Genomic DNA, 14,044 nt, shown 5'->3' with positions numbered 1-14,044 from the left:
GGACTCTGAACACTAATCGCGCTCCTTCCTTTGCGCTGTCGGGTTCTGGGTCAGCAGAATGCGTTTAGTTCAAATCTACAGTATGTCGGGAATGATATTGAGAAGGGATTTTTTTTTTTATTGATTTGAGTTGCCCTCTTTGCGGGTGAAGTTGAAAAAGGTGTGAATTGTAGACCCATCAAAATGACGGGCGGCATTCAGATTTTTCCGTTGTTTATTAAAAAAGCTAAACAAAATACGACCACTGAGCCAAATGGTTCTCTAGTTTTACACATTCAGACAGGAAGCTTTGAAGCAGATGCTAACCTAGCATTATTAGCTGCTCTGCCATCCATTTCTTTTCAGCCTGGTGGAGGTGTCAACCCAACCACAAGTCGTTCCACACATCAAGACAACCCAAAAACTATTTTCTCTCATTTCAAAATAAGAGACTTATTCATAAATTCAACAGAGCTCTGAGCTTCATGTCTGGAGCTATAAATAATAATTTTCAATGATTTCTCTAGACAGATGTTTCTTCTGATACCTGTCTTGGCCTTTGTGATGGAGACTATTCTGTTAAGAAATGTATTGTAATATTCTGACAGAGGACGAGGGATAAACCTTTCGAAACATACAAAAAGTATCAAACAGGTAGTTTTATCACTATACAAAAACATAGAATGTTCTATATTTGCTGTTTTCATTAAAAAAAATTAAAATCCTTTTCTTAACTAGTAGAATATTTTTATTTTTTCTCCTTGGAGAATTTAGTACATCAGTTGAGAAGCTTAAGTTACCTTCTTAAATATGAAATTGCGAAAAATAAATGTAGTAAAGATAACAGACTTTGGAAGAAAACCAAATGTGCTGATTGTGAAAGGTTACTTGGAGCTTTGTTGGGGTAAAACATTTTCCCTGTAATTTCTTGTCTCAACAGGCAAGTCTAAACCTGTTGCTTTTTTGTCCAGGCAGTGGGAAAGAACTTCAAAATAATCCTAAACCACACTACCCACTGAGCCGCACTCACACCGAGTTCTAGAAAAGACTACAAGTTGATCCGACATTCTGGTTGTCTGGAACCAAGTGAAGACGCAGAACGGTCATCCCAAGCAAACTGTGAACCAAAAGTCCAGTGTGATGATGTGAGAAACTGACACATTAAAACGGGAAATTATTTATTACTGCATAAAGGTGCTTCTACAAGCTTTGAAATCACAGGGTCGGCCCATATATATAGAATATAACTCCTGTGAATGGTAACTTCACAGATATACCATTCATAGGAGTTATATTCTAAAACCTCACAAAGGAGGAGTCCAGGTTTCTGATAGAGCAGAACTGAAGAGCTTCAAAATCTGACATTTGTGTTGAATCCAAGTCTGCCCTGATGGAGATGCTTTTTAAAATAGATCAGGTATGTAATCACAGAAACTGGATTGACAGTAATGCTGTTTTATATTTAGCTACTTGCGTGAAAAAGACAGTACTTCCTTGGACTGGAAATACTTCAGGGAATCTGTTGGGCATCCAGGATTTCCCAATGAAAACTTGTTAAGCCGTGCTTTTGTATTAAAAAACGTTATGTTGACAGGAAGTGTTAAATTAAATGTTACTGGAAGACATTGCTGACAGTTCTTAAACACACAACTATGATCTTGAAAGCAACAAACCAACAAAAAAAATACTAATACTAAAGCAATAATAAGTTTTCGCACTTCTGTCAAACCCTAAGTAAGTGATCAGCCAATGGATCTAAAACACCATGTAATGCTGGTCAGATTTAGAACCGGCCCATGGCATAAATAAAGTAAGCAGCTGCTTCAGCCCCCCGCAGACCCACCCAATAGATGCTAACATTTTAACGCAGACCACAGATCTAGAATTTTAACATTAGTTTATCGAGGCTGACAATGTGGTTAAATTTGATTTAACGGTTTCAGCAGGGGCTGCCACCTTATCGTGGTGGAGGGCTTTGTGTGTCCCAGAGATCCTAGGAGCTATGCAGCCAGGGGCTTCATGCCCAATGAAGGTCACCCAAGGCAGGCAGGTTCTAGGTGAGGAGCCAGACAAAGCCCAGCCCAAAGACCCTTTATAACAGGGGTGTCCAAAGTTAGTCCTCGAGGGCCGGCATCCTGCGTGTTTTAGTTCTCTCCCTGGTTTAACGGACCTGGATCAAATGATGGCTCATAAGAGGCCTTAGGAGAACACTGACATGCTGAGAAGGTTGTTACTACCATCAGGGAGAAACTAAAACATGCAGGATGCCGGCCCTCGAGGACCCACTTGGGGCACCCCTGCCTTCTACGATCGTTGGAAACGGTGTTCCCTTGCCTGGACGCGGGTCACCGGGCCCTCTCTTGAGCCAGGCCTGGAGGTGGGGTTGGCAAGTGCCTGGTGGCCGGACTTTAACCCATGGAGCCTGGCTGGGCACAGACCGCAGAGGAGACGTGTCTATCTATTGCGGCATGTTTTGTACCGACCGTGAATCACTTTATACCTGCCAGGGTGATGATGTCACTCTCCTCATGTCTTAAAGTAAGGACTCTTCAATGACGAGTCCCTTCCTGACAGTAACTGGTTCTTCAACTTCTCCAAATAAAGCAAGAGTTAGGGGTTAACCAATGGTAAGTGTCTCACCACTCACCATTGGTAAAACTCTGTAGACTCTGTAAGGTGAATTCACATGTTCATAATGTTTTCATTAAATGAGAGAAGTCAGTCCCAGAGCTTTATATTATCTCTCTTTCTGTTCAGTAAAGTTAGTTTTCCTGGCAAATTTTAACATTCTTGGGTTTTTTTTTCTTTTTGTCTTCATATTTAATGTCTTGTCTCTTCCACAGACGGCTCAGCGACAAAGAGACAACATGTCGATCAGTCCATCCTGTGAGCAGGAGACGAAGGGCAGTTTCTTCAAGGTGTGTGAACCCTGAGTAATCAGGAACTGCTCTCTGTTGTTGGGCTTTTCATGAGGAGAATCTAGGATTATTTTAAAAGCTTGGGGTGTGAATGCAGATCTCGTGCTCCTAGTATGGAGCGGCAAAGGTACCAGTTAGAGGGGAGAGGCAGATTAACCTGCCCACTCTAACTGCTATTTTAGTTAAGTTTTAGTTTTCTCTGATTTCACAATCCAGGCTTTTTTCATGTAGACAAATAGCTGTAAGCCTCATATTTATCTTACGGGAAGAAATTAGTCTGTGGTGATATTTGACCAGTTTGCAAACTTAAGGAATTTTGACTGATAAAAGGAAGTTTCAATCATGGGTTAGAGATGATTAAAGTTCTTCTAAAGCGGGGGTGTCAAACTCCGGTCCTCCAGGACCACTGTTCAGCATTTTTTTTTAGATGTGCCTCTGGTCTAACAGACTGGAATCAAATGGCTGAATTACCTCCTCAGTTTGTAGACAAGTTCTCCAAAATCCTGCTAATGACCTAATTATTTGTTTCAGCAGAGGCACATCTAAAAGTTGTGGCCCTTGAGGTGTGGAGTTTGACAACTCTGCTCTAAAGAATGTTTTTGAGCACTGGCTCCATTCCCAAAAACCTTGGATATTTTACTCTGGTCAAAGGATGAGCTTCTGTTTCTTGTAAGGCGAAAGTGTGGTAACCTCCTTTCAGCCATCTCCGTAGCAGTGCGCAGCAGCAAGTGGGGAACGTCATGTTCGGGTTAATGTGCCAAAAATCATCTCTCATTGTCACAGTTGCGTGACAAAAATCACATCTTTTTTTTCTCAGCCTCTTGTTGCCGCATCTATTGGACCAAAACATTAAACTCACCTTCCTGGGTTCTGGTCCGATGCGGCAAACTAACGTCCCACTAACGCCTTCTATTCTTATTCTGATTATTGACAGCATGGAAAATAAAATGAGATATTTCAGCTTGCCAATCATTATTTCCTCTTTCTCTGAACTCATAATAGGCGTTCCTCTCTGCCATGATCGCTGTGTAGGAGGGGTGTTTTGTGGATCTTGAGGGATGTGTGCGAAATCAAATTCCCCAAGTCCACTGTTTGACTTCGGCCTGACCTTGCGGGCCCTTTACTTTGCTCCTTTACTGCAGACACTTTATCACTTGTGTGTGGTGTCTCATTGAAAAAGGTTTAAACCACTGCAGCAGTATGATGGAAAGTTTTAGTGGTTTAAAACATAACTACAGTGGCCCAGAAGGGTCAACAATATGCAAAAGCCACAGTGGACGATATGCTAAAACTGATGTTACTGATGCTACGCTAAAATGGAAGTTATGCTAAAAAGAGGTTATGCTATAATTTGCGACACTCTAAAATGGATGTTGTGGAGGTTATGCTAAGACGGATGTTGTTGTAACTTCCATTTGAGCAGAGCTTAAATTATTGTTTTATAGCTTTTGCATTTTGTTGATCCTTTTGGGCCACCGTACATATCTGACATGACATGTAATCATGTCATCCACATCCCTTAAAAGCTTCATTCACACTAAGATCAGACCTTGTCGTGTAAAAGGGTGAAGATATATGCTGGCTGTGTTTCTACTGTGAGGAGGAAGAGAATAACAGAGGTTAACCTGCTGTGAGCGAGCATACATAGAATAAAGCCCAGTTTGGTTTTGGAGATGAGCCAGGCTCACATTCTTCCTTTCTTCTGATTGATGGATTTTTTTTCCCCTCCCCAAGTAAAACTGGTTTTGCTGGAGTCCTAGCTGTACTGTGCTTTCCCAAAAATGGCTTCCGTGTCTTTACACACACCTGTTATTATTATTTTCTTTGTCTCTTTCTATAACTTTCATGGCTGTTTTTTTTTTTACAAAATCATGTAAAGCATATGAAGTTGATCTTTCTGTTGTGAAGGAGGCCAATTGTTGAACAGTATTGCATGTTCCGGGGACCTGAGGTTCCACCGAGAATACAGCAAACTGGCTGATTCGCTCAGGTAACGTGGTCACGTGGAATAAGGAATAGGAATTGATGAATTGCTCTGAAACAGCTGAGCTCCATGCTTCCTCTTTCTGTCGAAGCTGTTGGTCAACAGAAAATCTGACCAGTCAGCCAAAGGGGAAATGAAACAAACGTCAATCTGCAAAGCTCAGATCAAGATCCACTGAACCACACACCTCAAGAACCCACGGTCAGTGGAGATATGAAATCATAAGGCTTGGATATTTGTTCAGCGTGAAGCTTTTTGATGAGGGCAGCTTGATACACAGGTTAGTTCTGTCAGTTCTGCTGGTTTTCTGCTCTGTTTCCACACCTGTATCTCTGCATCTTTCAGCTGTGTGAAGAACACTGGCGGAGCGGTCTGCTCAATGAGTCAGAGCCACATTTAATGAATTGAGGAGTTTTCAGAAAGATTTCCTCTGAGCCTGGGGGAGTACAGGGTTGTGAACACCCTGTACTCCCCCACCATGAGTTAGGGTTGGTTTTACAAATAGCAAATTATTTCTTAACATAAATCCCAAAAACTGGGTAAGCACAAAAAAATCCACATTTATGAAACTGTGTGTACGCATTGATCCAACAATTCCTTCATACATGGCTGTCTATGTGGGATTGATCATAAATAAAGGAATACCAGACTCCTCCCTTGACATGTGTCTCTTTGAGAAATGAAAACAGATGAAAGTAATCCCTGCAAGTGTGATTCAGTATCGTGTCTTGATGGAGGAAGAAACAATCAAAATGTATGTTGAAGGTTATCCTAAATAAGGCCCCTAAACATAAAACCAACATCAACATTTCATGTGCAGAACCTTGAACATGCCTTCCAGTTTTTCACAATTCGATCGTTCAATCGCGAAAATTCACACTCAAGTTGGAGGATTTTGAAGTGGTTCTTGCAGAGCAGGTTCACCTGTGCTAGCATTTATACGATTCCTCCGTGAAGGCTCATGTTAGCAGAATACGGCACCAACGCATGCATGAACTCTGCGTTAAAGGCAAGCGCTATGACGCTTGCTTTTCTTGTGTGCACTCAACGCCGATTTTCAGTGCATAAGTATAACTCACCCTTATATTTTTATGGCCATCTTTTGGTATATTTGGGCCAGCAGAGGCCAGATTTCTCTGTAAACTTCTGGCTTAAGCTGTTGTTGAAGGTAACTCAAGAACCATTTTCTGTGGTTCATTGAATTAAGGCGATGAATTATTATATAGAAATTCAAAGTCACTTTGGGAGGGATCAGTGTTATTTGAATAAAGATATATGTAAAAGCCTTATAATTTCTTTAGGGTCATTTATTGAGTAACCCGTTGTACTGTAATTGTGCTCTTGCTTCGAGTAATCTGCTCTGTTCTTCTTAGAATGTGACCAGACCACATCCTAAGAAGGTCTGGTTAAGAGGCACACTCATTCACTAACCATGCAGAGCATCACATTTCCCATCAGCAGCTGTAGAATGACAACAATTACTAGTAAGGAAGGGATGTCCTAGTTCAATCTCCAGTGTCTTGATAGGCTATTTTTCAAAATTATTATCAGAGTTGTAGACTTCACTCCACTTCAGTCTTGTCTGAGTGTCAGTCTTATAGTGATAAAGTGCCATAGAAAAGTTGTAATTGTGTGAAGCTGTATCTTTTAAACATCCTCATATTGCTGTTTGTGTCCTGGTAGTTGATTGACTCGATCGTCTGGGAGATCGGCACACTGAAGAAGGAGATGGGGAGAAAGACAGAGACTGCGGAAGACAACCGGGAAACTGATTCACATGTGGGGTAAGCTCCTACTGTCTCTGTTACATACTGGTAGGAATCCTGACTATCTTCTATCCTGGGTCTTGTTTGACTTGTGCAGTCCCAGTTGCCACCAGCAGAGAGTGTTCATGGCAAGTCTTTACCAAGAGCTTGAACTGGAGTTGTCACTGCGGTCATTTATTCCCCTTTTGTCTCACAGATTCCAGAAAGTACCTGAGAAACGTAGAGGAAGTGGCAGAGTGTTTGGCTTTGTTTGGAACGCTGCTGTTCATTCCTGTTACTATCTTACCGTGTAGAGATGCAAAGAGGGAATGTGTGTGTCGGCGTGTGTGTGTGTGCTCAATAGGTCTACATTAAAGGCTAAAGAGTTTGACACCATATTCTTGTTCACATTGTTTATAGATGCTAGTGCACAGCAATAATTGCACAGAGCTCGCTTAATTTTAACTTATTTAACTTTTACTATAGTGATGAGACACAATCAAACATAATTAAATTAATTTATTAACTATTTTGTCACAGGAGTGATCACCAGTGTGCCAGAGCTGTGATTTAGATATTTTATTTTATTTTTTTATTTTTGACATTAGTTTTGCTGTAATAATTAATTAAAGTTAACAACTGTAATTTTGATTGGGAATGAATGATCAGCTAACTACATTTTCTAAACCAATCAATTAAAAACAAACGAATGAATGAATATCATCTCTGACATGAACACATGATAGCGTTATGGATGAGGACAGGATGATTTGGAGCACGTCTGCGTCGGGAGAGCATTCAAAACCGCTGGCTGGAGAGGCGCTTTCAGCGCCACTCTCCGGTGTGGCAGCGCATACTGAGCAGAGGGAACTAAAAATAGAGGAGTGTTGAGGAAAGAAAACGGTTCGGAGTCGGACTGTAAAAGCTAAATGCAGATGCAGCTCCACTATTAGCAGCCGCACGTCTCTGAAGGTTTGCACCCGACTCGCCCTGCAGTAACAACAAGCGACAAGATGGAGCTGGAAGATGTTGAGCAAAATGGGAAAAAAAGGGAGAAGTTACACTGCTTACTCAAATGGAGCTATGAAAATAAAAACAGTAAAAATCTTCGTTAAAATATTGTGTCAGGTTTCATTCAGCCTTGAGCCTCTCATTAAAGTTTATCAGTCAAGTTGGCAAGATGTCGTTTTACTTCAAGTCAGGGCAATGTGCCATATTCTTTTTTTGGGCTGGGGAAACTTTACTCATAAAGTGAAGTTTATGAGTAAACTTTGCTTTAGTTTACTAAAGCAAAGTTTAGTAAACTTTGCTTTAGTTTACTAAAGCAAACTTTGCACCTGAAAAGTAAAGTAAAACTTTACTTTTCATAAAGTAAGTTTTATTCGACACTACCAAGGCAGCTGGGAAAGTTGTACAGTTAAATTGTACCTACAGTACTTTAGAGTGACTTTACCTTCAGAAAATGTTCCGTTGAATTTTTATTTCAGTTATTGCGCAGGAACCCGGTATGTTTCTCCGTTTTCATAGTCACGTACAGAATAATAGACTAATTGTGTTTTGCAGGCTGAGCGAAGAAGTGGGACGTCTATTTCTTCAAGCCTCGCCTTGTCCTGGGATGGGAGCCGGACCGACCAAGGCAAGAGATTCAGGCTATGACTCTCTCCACCGTCGGCTCAGTGTTCTGGAGAGACTGATGCACACGCATGCCGTGTGGCTGCACCTGGGCCTCAGCCACCAGGATGCAGCTGGAATACTGCAGAGCCAGCCCGCTGGGGTGAGAGGATAGCAACCAGGGCAGCTTCTTCTGTAACTATCCTCCTGTCTGGCAGACAAACACAAAGCATCTTTAACCACTTTTCACTTAGGGCAGTTACCTAATAAACCAACTTTTTCTGTACGAGGTGAATCGTACCTCTGTTGGACAGAATTGGTTGAATGAAATGCTTGTAGAGCAGCAAAGATGTTCTCTAAGCATTATCAAGTGACCTGTGCCAGATCAGGCTTTTAAAAGATTGACGATCGGCCAGAAAACTGCAGTCGGTGGACTTCTGATGGAGGCCAGACTTTATTAAAATATCATTAACATATGCTGTTTACTGTGAGCCTGATCTCCCCTTTTTTTCTCTCTGCAGTCATTCCTGGTGAGAAGGTCCACCAGCCTGCAGAGGAAAGTTATTTCTCTACGCATGGACAAGGACTCTGCAGAACCCATCAAAGACTTTGCAGTCAAAGAGAGTCTGTACAGTGAGTTACTTCCATGTCTATTTTTAGAGCGGTCTCTCAGGTTGCGCAGCAGCTTTACAAAGAGCCTGTTGAGAATATTCAGTTAGCGATGCAACAGAGAGCTACAGAAGCAGTGCGGACACCGTAGTCATTGTTAGAATAAGGTGGTGTTCTCCTTCTCGTTCCTCTGTGTTGAACTCAGATTGCTGCCTCGTTCTCCAAAACTGTGGAGGAAATCTCTAAACGAAGCTGCCGGACATCTGTAGGCTAAAACTACCAGAACAGACGTAAATGCTTAAAGGGATTATGGGGAAAACTGGGAGAACCCGCAGAGACTTTCAACTGTTTCGCCTTGAATCCATCATTGTCTGTGTTGGTCTGTGGTACATGCTTCAGTGGAGGATCAAATCAGCACCATGCACGCTCCACCTGCTTTGACATAGACATGATGACGTTCTGCAGCCTTATCTTTGCAGGAAATGGCAAACAGTTTGGTTTGCTGTTCACCAAACATTAACTAATTGAACTAATTAATTTTCCTTTTCTTTCTCTCCCTCCCTCTCTTCCTCTTCTTTCGCTCTGAATCAGCACACCTCCGTTCATGTCTATTTGCAGTGGAATTTCCCCCCTTTTCTCTAATTGCGGGCCGTTTCTAACCAGAATGAAAATTCCAAATGCTTACTGAATTGACAGGACAGTCTGCCAGGTCTCTCTTTTCATCGGTCAGGACCAGTGGCCAGCGTTCAGCACCGGAGGTCTTTAGCTAGCATGTTGACAAAAACCGAACTTTCAACCCAGAGAAGAGCTCCGTCGTTTTCTGCACCTCCCTAAGTGCCAGCAGCATTAGAAAGACAGAGTTTCACATAAATCTAACTGGAGTGAACACATTTTTGGGGGGTTACACAAACAATTAAAGAGAAGCCACCTTCTGAAATGCCACCACCATAAACACAAGCTCAGCACTTGTCGAGACAGCTCCTTTTTTTGGAAACTGTTGAACTGGCTGCAGTGTGCCACATTTGTTGGTTTTTCTTTTCAGAGATCAGCTCTGTTTGGACTTGAGGACTTGACACATCATGAGTCTCCTGGTATGATAACCAGAAATTTCACACATAAATAATACCGTGTACACCCCCCTGTGTTCCTGGGATCTGGAGAATAACAGCCTCCTGTAGCTAAAACCCGCAAACACTTGAGACACGCTTTAAAATAATTTCTGACTGCCTAATTTAGCAGTTCAAACTCCACATATGCTTTAATACTCATAGTGGAAACCATCGTACCACTTCAGGAGAAGCTAACCTCCACAATCTTCCTGACTTCTGCTGCTGGGGATACAGCTAAATAGTGACAAGGAAAATGAATGGCGTTCCTGGTTTGACTACCGTATATGTGCCAGCTGACAGTGGGTTAAGTAGCATTGTTCCCAAGTAGTTTCCCAAGCTGCATTTTCTTTTGAATATATCAGATATTCTCTACGTTAAAAAAATAATCCCCAAATAGACACATTACCCTGTGAGTTATTCTGAGTTTTGCTCCCCAGAAAAATCTGCACACTAAACCACAAATAGGTTGGGGTCCACTAGGTGGATTTACTTTAATGTTATTTCAATAGACTAAAGCAAAGTCATGGAATGAAGAGTGTGTGAGTGTGTTTGTTTTCAGGTGCTTAGTGTTTTTCTGAATTTTCAGTGTAAGAAGCTGATACCAGCTGTTTCATTAGTCAAGCCATCTGCTCAAGTAGTTAGCTGCTTATGGTCAGCGGTAGTGGATGAGCTAAGAGCAGCTGTCCAAACATCCAGATTTCTTTCTTTGAACACAATGAAAAGTGAAATGCTGACAGAGCTTGGCAACCGGTGGGGGAGGGGAGACGCAAACACAAACATCTTGGCCCGGAGTGTTGTCTATAGAAATCCTAAACCCATGTCACTAAGTAACTTTAGTGAAAGTCAGTACATGAGAAAAGGTTAACAGTCTGACCTCCAACAGCCTCAACTCCATCAGAAAGCACATTTCTAAGGCGGCCTCTACTTTTAGAAGCAACTAGAACCAACAGTGAGCACCTACATGGAGTCCTGCTGCCGCTTCGTCAGCGTCTGTGAAATGTGTGACAGTGCTAGTCTTTCTGCTGCAGAAGCAGCAATTTCTCAGTGAATTCCAAAGTTAGAGTTGACGTGGAGATGTGCTTTCTTTTTTTTGTCTACAGTCATCCTGCGATTTAAGCATGCGAAACGGCAGCGATTCTGATAGTTCGTTATAGTATTAGAGCCAGGCTAAAATAAAATAAAATTACAAGTACAAACTCATATTATGAGAATACAGTGGTAATAATACAAGAAAAAAAAACATGTTACGAGAATAAAGTTTTAACAGTATGAGAATAGTCATAATATGAGAAAATAGTCATTAACAGAATGAAGTCTTAATAATACAGACAAAACTTATACAAACAATAAAGATGAAAAAAAATTAAAACGGCTTTTTTTTACGAGGTTCCTCTGGTAACATTCTTTATTTTACTAATATTATCTTTTCTTGTCATAATAATTATTGTTGTAATTTCATCAGATAAAAAATCTCTTAGTCTGACCCTAAAACTTTGTTGTGAAAAGAGTAAAATTGAGCTAAATAACTTGTTTTTGTTTGTTGCTTCAGTTTGTTGAAGTTTGTGTCGGCTTGTTCTCCCGCAGCATTCTCTCTGGAGGGATCAGAGCTGAGCTTTGCAGACCTTTTTCGCCTCTTGGCTTTCTGCTGCATCAGCAGGTGAGTTCCCACTGAGTCACCTCTCACTCCGCTCCACTGTTGAAACTCGTTCGGCTGGAGGTGGGACTCCATTGTTCTGTTCCATCTGGTCCTGCAGCCGTCCAGTTCGACATGCTGAATGATGGGGGAGGGGAGCATGTTAAAAAATACAATGGAAAAGGTTAAAGGTTTACTGGAGTAATGGTCCCAGATCTTCATACGGTTGAAACCAGAAGTTTATGTACACCAAATAAAAAGACGTACACCTTTTTCCCTCAGTGTCTGAAGCAAAATCGAGACCAAACGAACTCATTTTGTGTCAGTTCTACAAAGTTCCTGGAGGTCCTCATCGATCAGGGGTGTCAAACTCATTTTCGATTTTGGCCAAATCAAGTTCATAAATTCTCTTAAAGGGCCGGTTGTACCATAATGTATTGATAAAACTGTTATGACCAAACAGTTCTGCTTTAGTTTCTTCACACCACAAGACATGGCTCCAAAACTGAAGATCTTTTTCCCTGAGTTATTTGCAGTCTGGCTTTTTACGTTTCTTTTGGAGTAATTGCTTCCTCATCACAAGAGTGTCAGTGTGGTACTTTTCACTTTGGACTTTGGACATTGGCTCTGTCCTTCCAGCTTCAGCAGCATCTTCACGAGGTCTTTGGATTTCGTTCTGGGGTCAAGCTGCACATTTTGGACCAGAACCCGTTCATCTGTGGGACAGAGATGATGCGGCACGATGGTTGGACGCTCCCATCACTCGCGTGTGATTGTTTGAACAGATGAACATGGAGCTTTCTAGCATCGGTAAATGAAACCGATTTGTGCAAAATTTTCTTCCTAATATCGTGGCTCGCTTCTTTTGACTTTCTTAACGTGTCAAACAAGAAACCATTGTGTTTCAGCCGTGGCCTTGAAATACATGAATAGGTGTGCCTCCGATCAAATCAAATGAGTCAGTTAACCTATCAGGAGTTTCCAAAACCGTGACATCATCATCGTCCTGACTTTCCCTCATTCTTTAACGAGATAGTAATCATTCTGTATGTAAACCTCTGATTTTGACGACATTGATGAATGCATTTCTCTCATTTTTGTGGCATTTAGCAAGTAGAAATAATTTTGCTAATGCTAACTGACTACAGGAGGTCGGTCTGATTTTAGCTTGAAACGATGAGACAAAAGAGGTGGAAGTCTTTTTATTAAGTGAATGTACATTTCTGGTTTCAGCTGTGCACATAAAGCATGAGCAGTTGGGCTTTAGAAGAAAGTAGAATATAGCTTCTCCTCCAATAAAGCAGCAACGATGCTCCTTTGATGTATGTTTAGGTTAAATTGTTAACAGCACAAAGCAGGTGCAGCACAGCCGGGCTTTGTCTGCCCAGCTGAACCCGATGAAACCTCAAACCTCCTTTCAGCCAACAGACGAGACAACACAGCTGTGTTACCTCCAGGTCTGCGTGAGAACAGAGGACAGGAAGAACGGTCGTATCACTCATCTCTTTCTAACAGGCCTCGCAGGAAACCCTGTAGATTAGCCCAACACCAGCGTCCCCATCCGTCCGTCCGTCCTTCTGTCTGTCTTCTCTCCTGGTTGGTGTCCTGTCTTCACTTTCTCACCTTCTGCTGGTCTTTTGGCTGCTCTGTCTCAGGGATGTGCTGCCCTTCACGCTGAAGCTTCCAGAGGCCATCTCTTCTGCCAGAAGTTTCGCAGATCTTGAGGAGGCTGCCAAACTCGGAGCAGGTTTGTTCTTCTTTTTGGTTGCACTGTGTTACAAATCTGCAGAAAGACATGCCTTGTCCTTTATTTGCATCTGTGTAATATTTAAACCGCCAAGGAGAAGATCAGCCGCGCGGCTCACTGGTGTCACATGACTCGGCAGTTCCAGATCCTCTAGCTTCTGACCAAGCACCTGGTCGTCATCCTGCAGGAAAGGAGGAGGGGCTCTGCTCGCTTGGAATCATTAAAAAAAAAAAAAAAAATTTAAACGTCTGACAATGGCCCGGCTGTATGAGTGACTAATTTTAACTTCATTCTGAGTTCCGTGGGAAGAAAACAATGATTTATAGTGTTTAGGTGAGCAGTGTTTGTCCTCCACACCACTTCCCCTTTCCACAGCCACTCCGTGTCGTCTGACTCTGCTGCAGTGACTCAGGCCTGAGTTTCTACAGGCGGTTGGAGCATAGAGCGAGTCCCTTCAGACAGAACGAGGTGCAGGGTTTCCCCCAGAAAACCTGCTCAGCCCGGTGGTGGCGGCACTACAGCAGTCCACCACCGTGTTTTTTTTTGTTTGTTTTTTTTAGTTAAATTTAGTTTTTCAGGAATGCTGTCTTATTGGAACATATTGTTGACAATACTTAAACACACAATTATAGAGTTAAAAAAAAACCCCAAAACAAACATACAGTAGTTCATCAATTTTTCTTTAGTTAAATCCTAATTAAATAATTTA

General features: G+C 41.9%; 1 protein-coding gene across 4 annotated transcripts in view; it reads left to right on the top strand.

Annotated features, from left to right (window-relative positions):
* The window catches only part of LOC116713138 (ras and Rab interactor 2-like), a 29,762-nt gene that overhangs the window by 5,060 nt on the left and 10,658 nt on the right, over positions 1 to 14,044 (top strand). For 2 of the 4 annotated variants that reach the window (XM_032553140.1, XM_032553138.1), the window contains exons 2-7: positions 2,823 to 2,897; positions 6,565 to 6,665; positions 8,190 to 8,400; positions 8,759 to 8,870; positions 11,540 to 11,612; positions 13,244 to 13,335. In XM_032553140.1, coding sequence (XP_032409031.1) covers positions 2,847 to 2,897; positions 6,565 to 6,665; positions 8,190 to 8,400; positions 8,759 to 8,870; positions 11,540 to 11,612; positions 13,244 to 13,335 — 640 coding nt within the window. In that variant the 5' untranslated portion in view covers positions 2,823 to 2,846. Of the gene's footprint in view, positions 1 to 981; positions 1,125 to 2,822; positions 2,898 to 2,919; positions 5,162 to 6,564; positions 6,666 to 8,189; positions 8,401 to 8,758; positions 8,871 to 11,539; positions 11,613 to 13,243; positions 13,336 to 14,044 lie in introns of those variants that run through there. The other 2 variants (XM_032553139.1, XM_032553141.1) reach the window with 2 other exon arrangements.

The sequence above is a fragment of the Xiphophorus hellerii genome, chromosome 22 (assembly GCF_003331165.1).
Source record: "Xiphophorus hellerii strain 12219 chromosome 22, Xiphophorus_hellerii-4.1, whole genome shotgun sequence".
Taxonomy (NCBI): domain Eukaryota; kingdom Metazoa; phylum Chordata; class Actinopteri; order Cyprinodontiformes; family Poeciliidae; genus Xiphophorus; species Xiphophorus hellerii.
The sequence above is the reverse complement of the archived record's forward strand: the minus strand, read 5'-3'. Positions and strand labels throughout refer to the sequence as shown.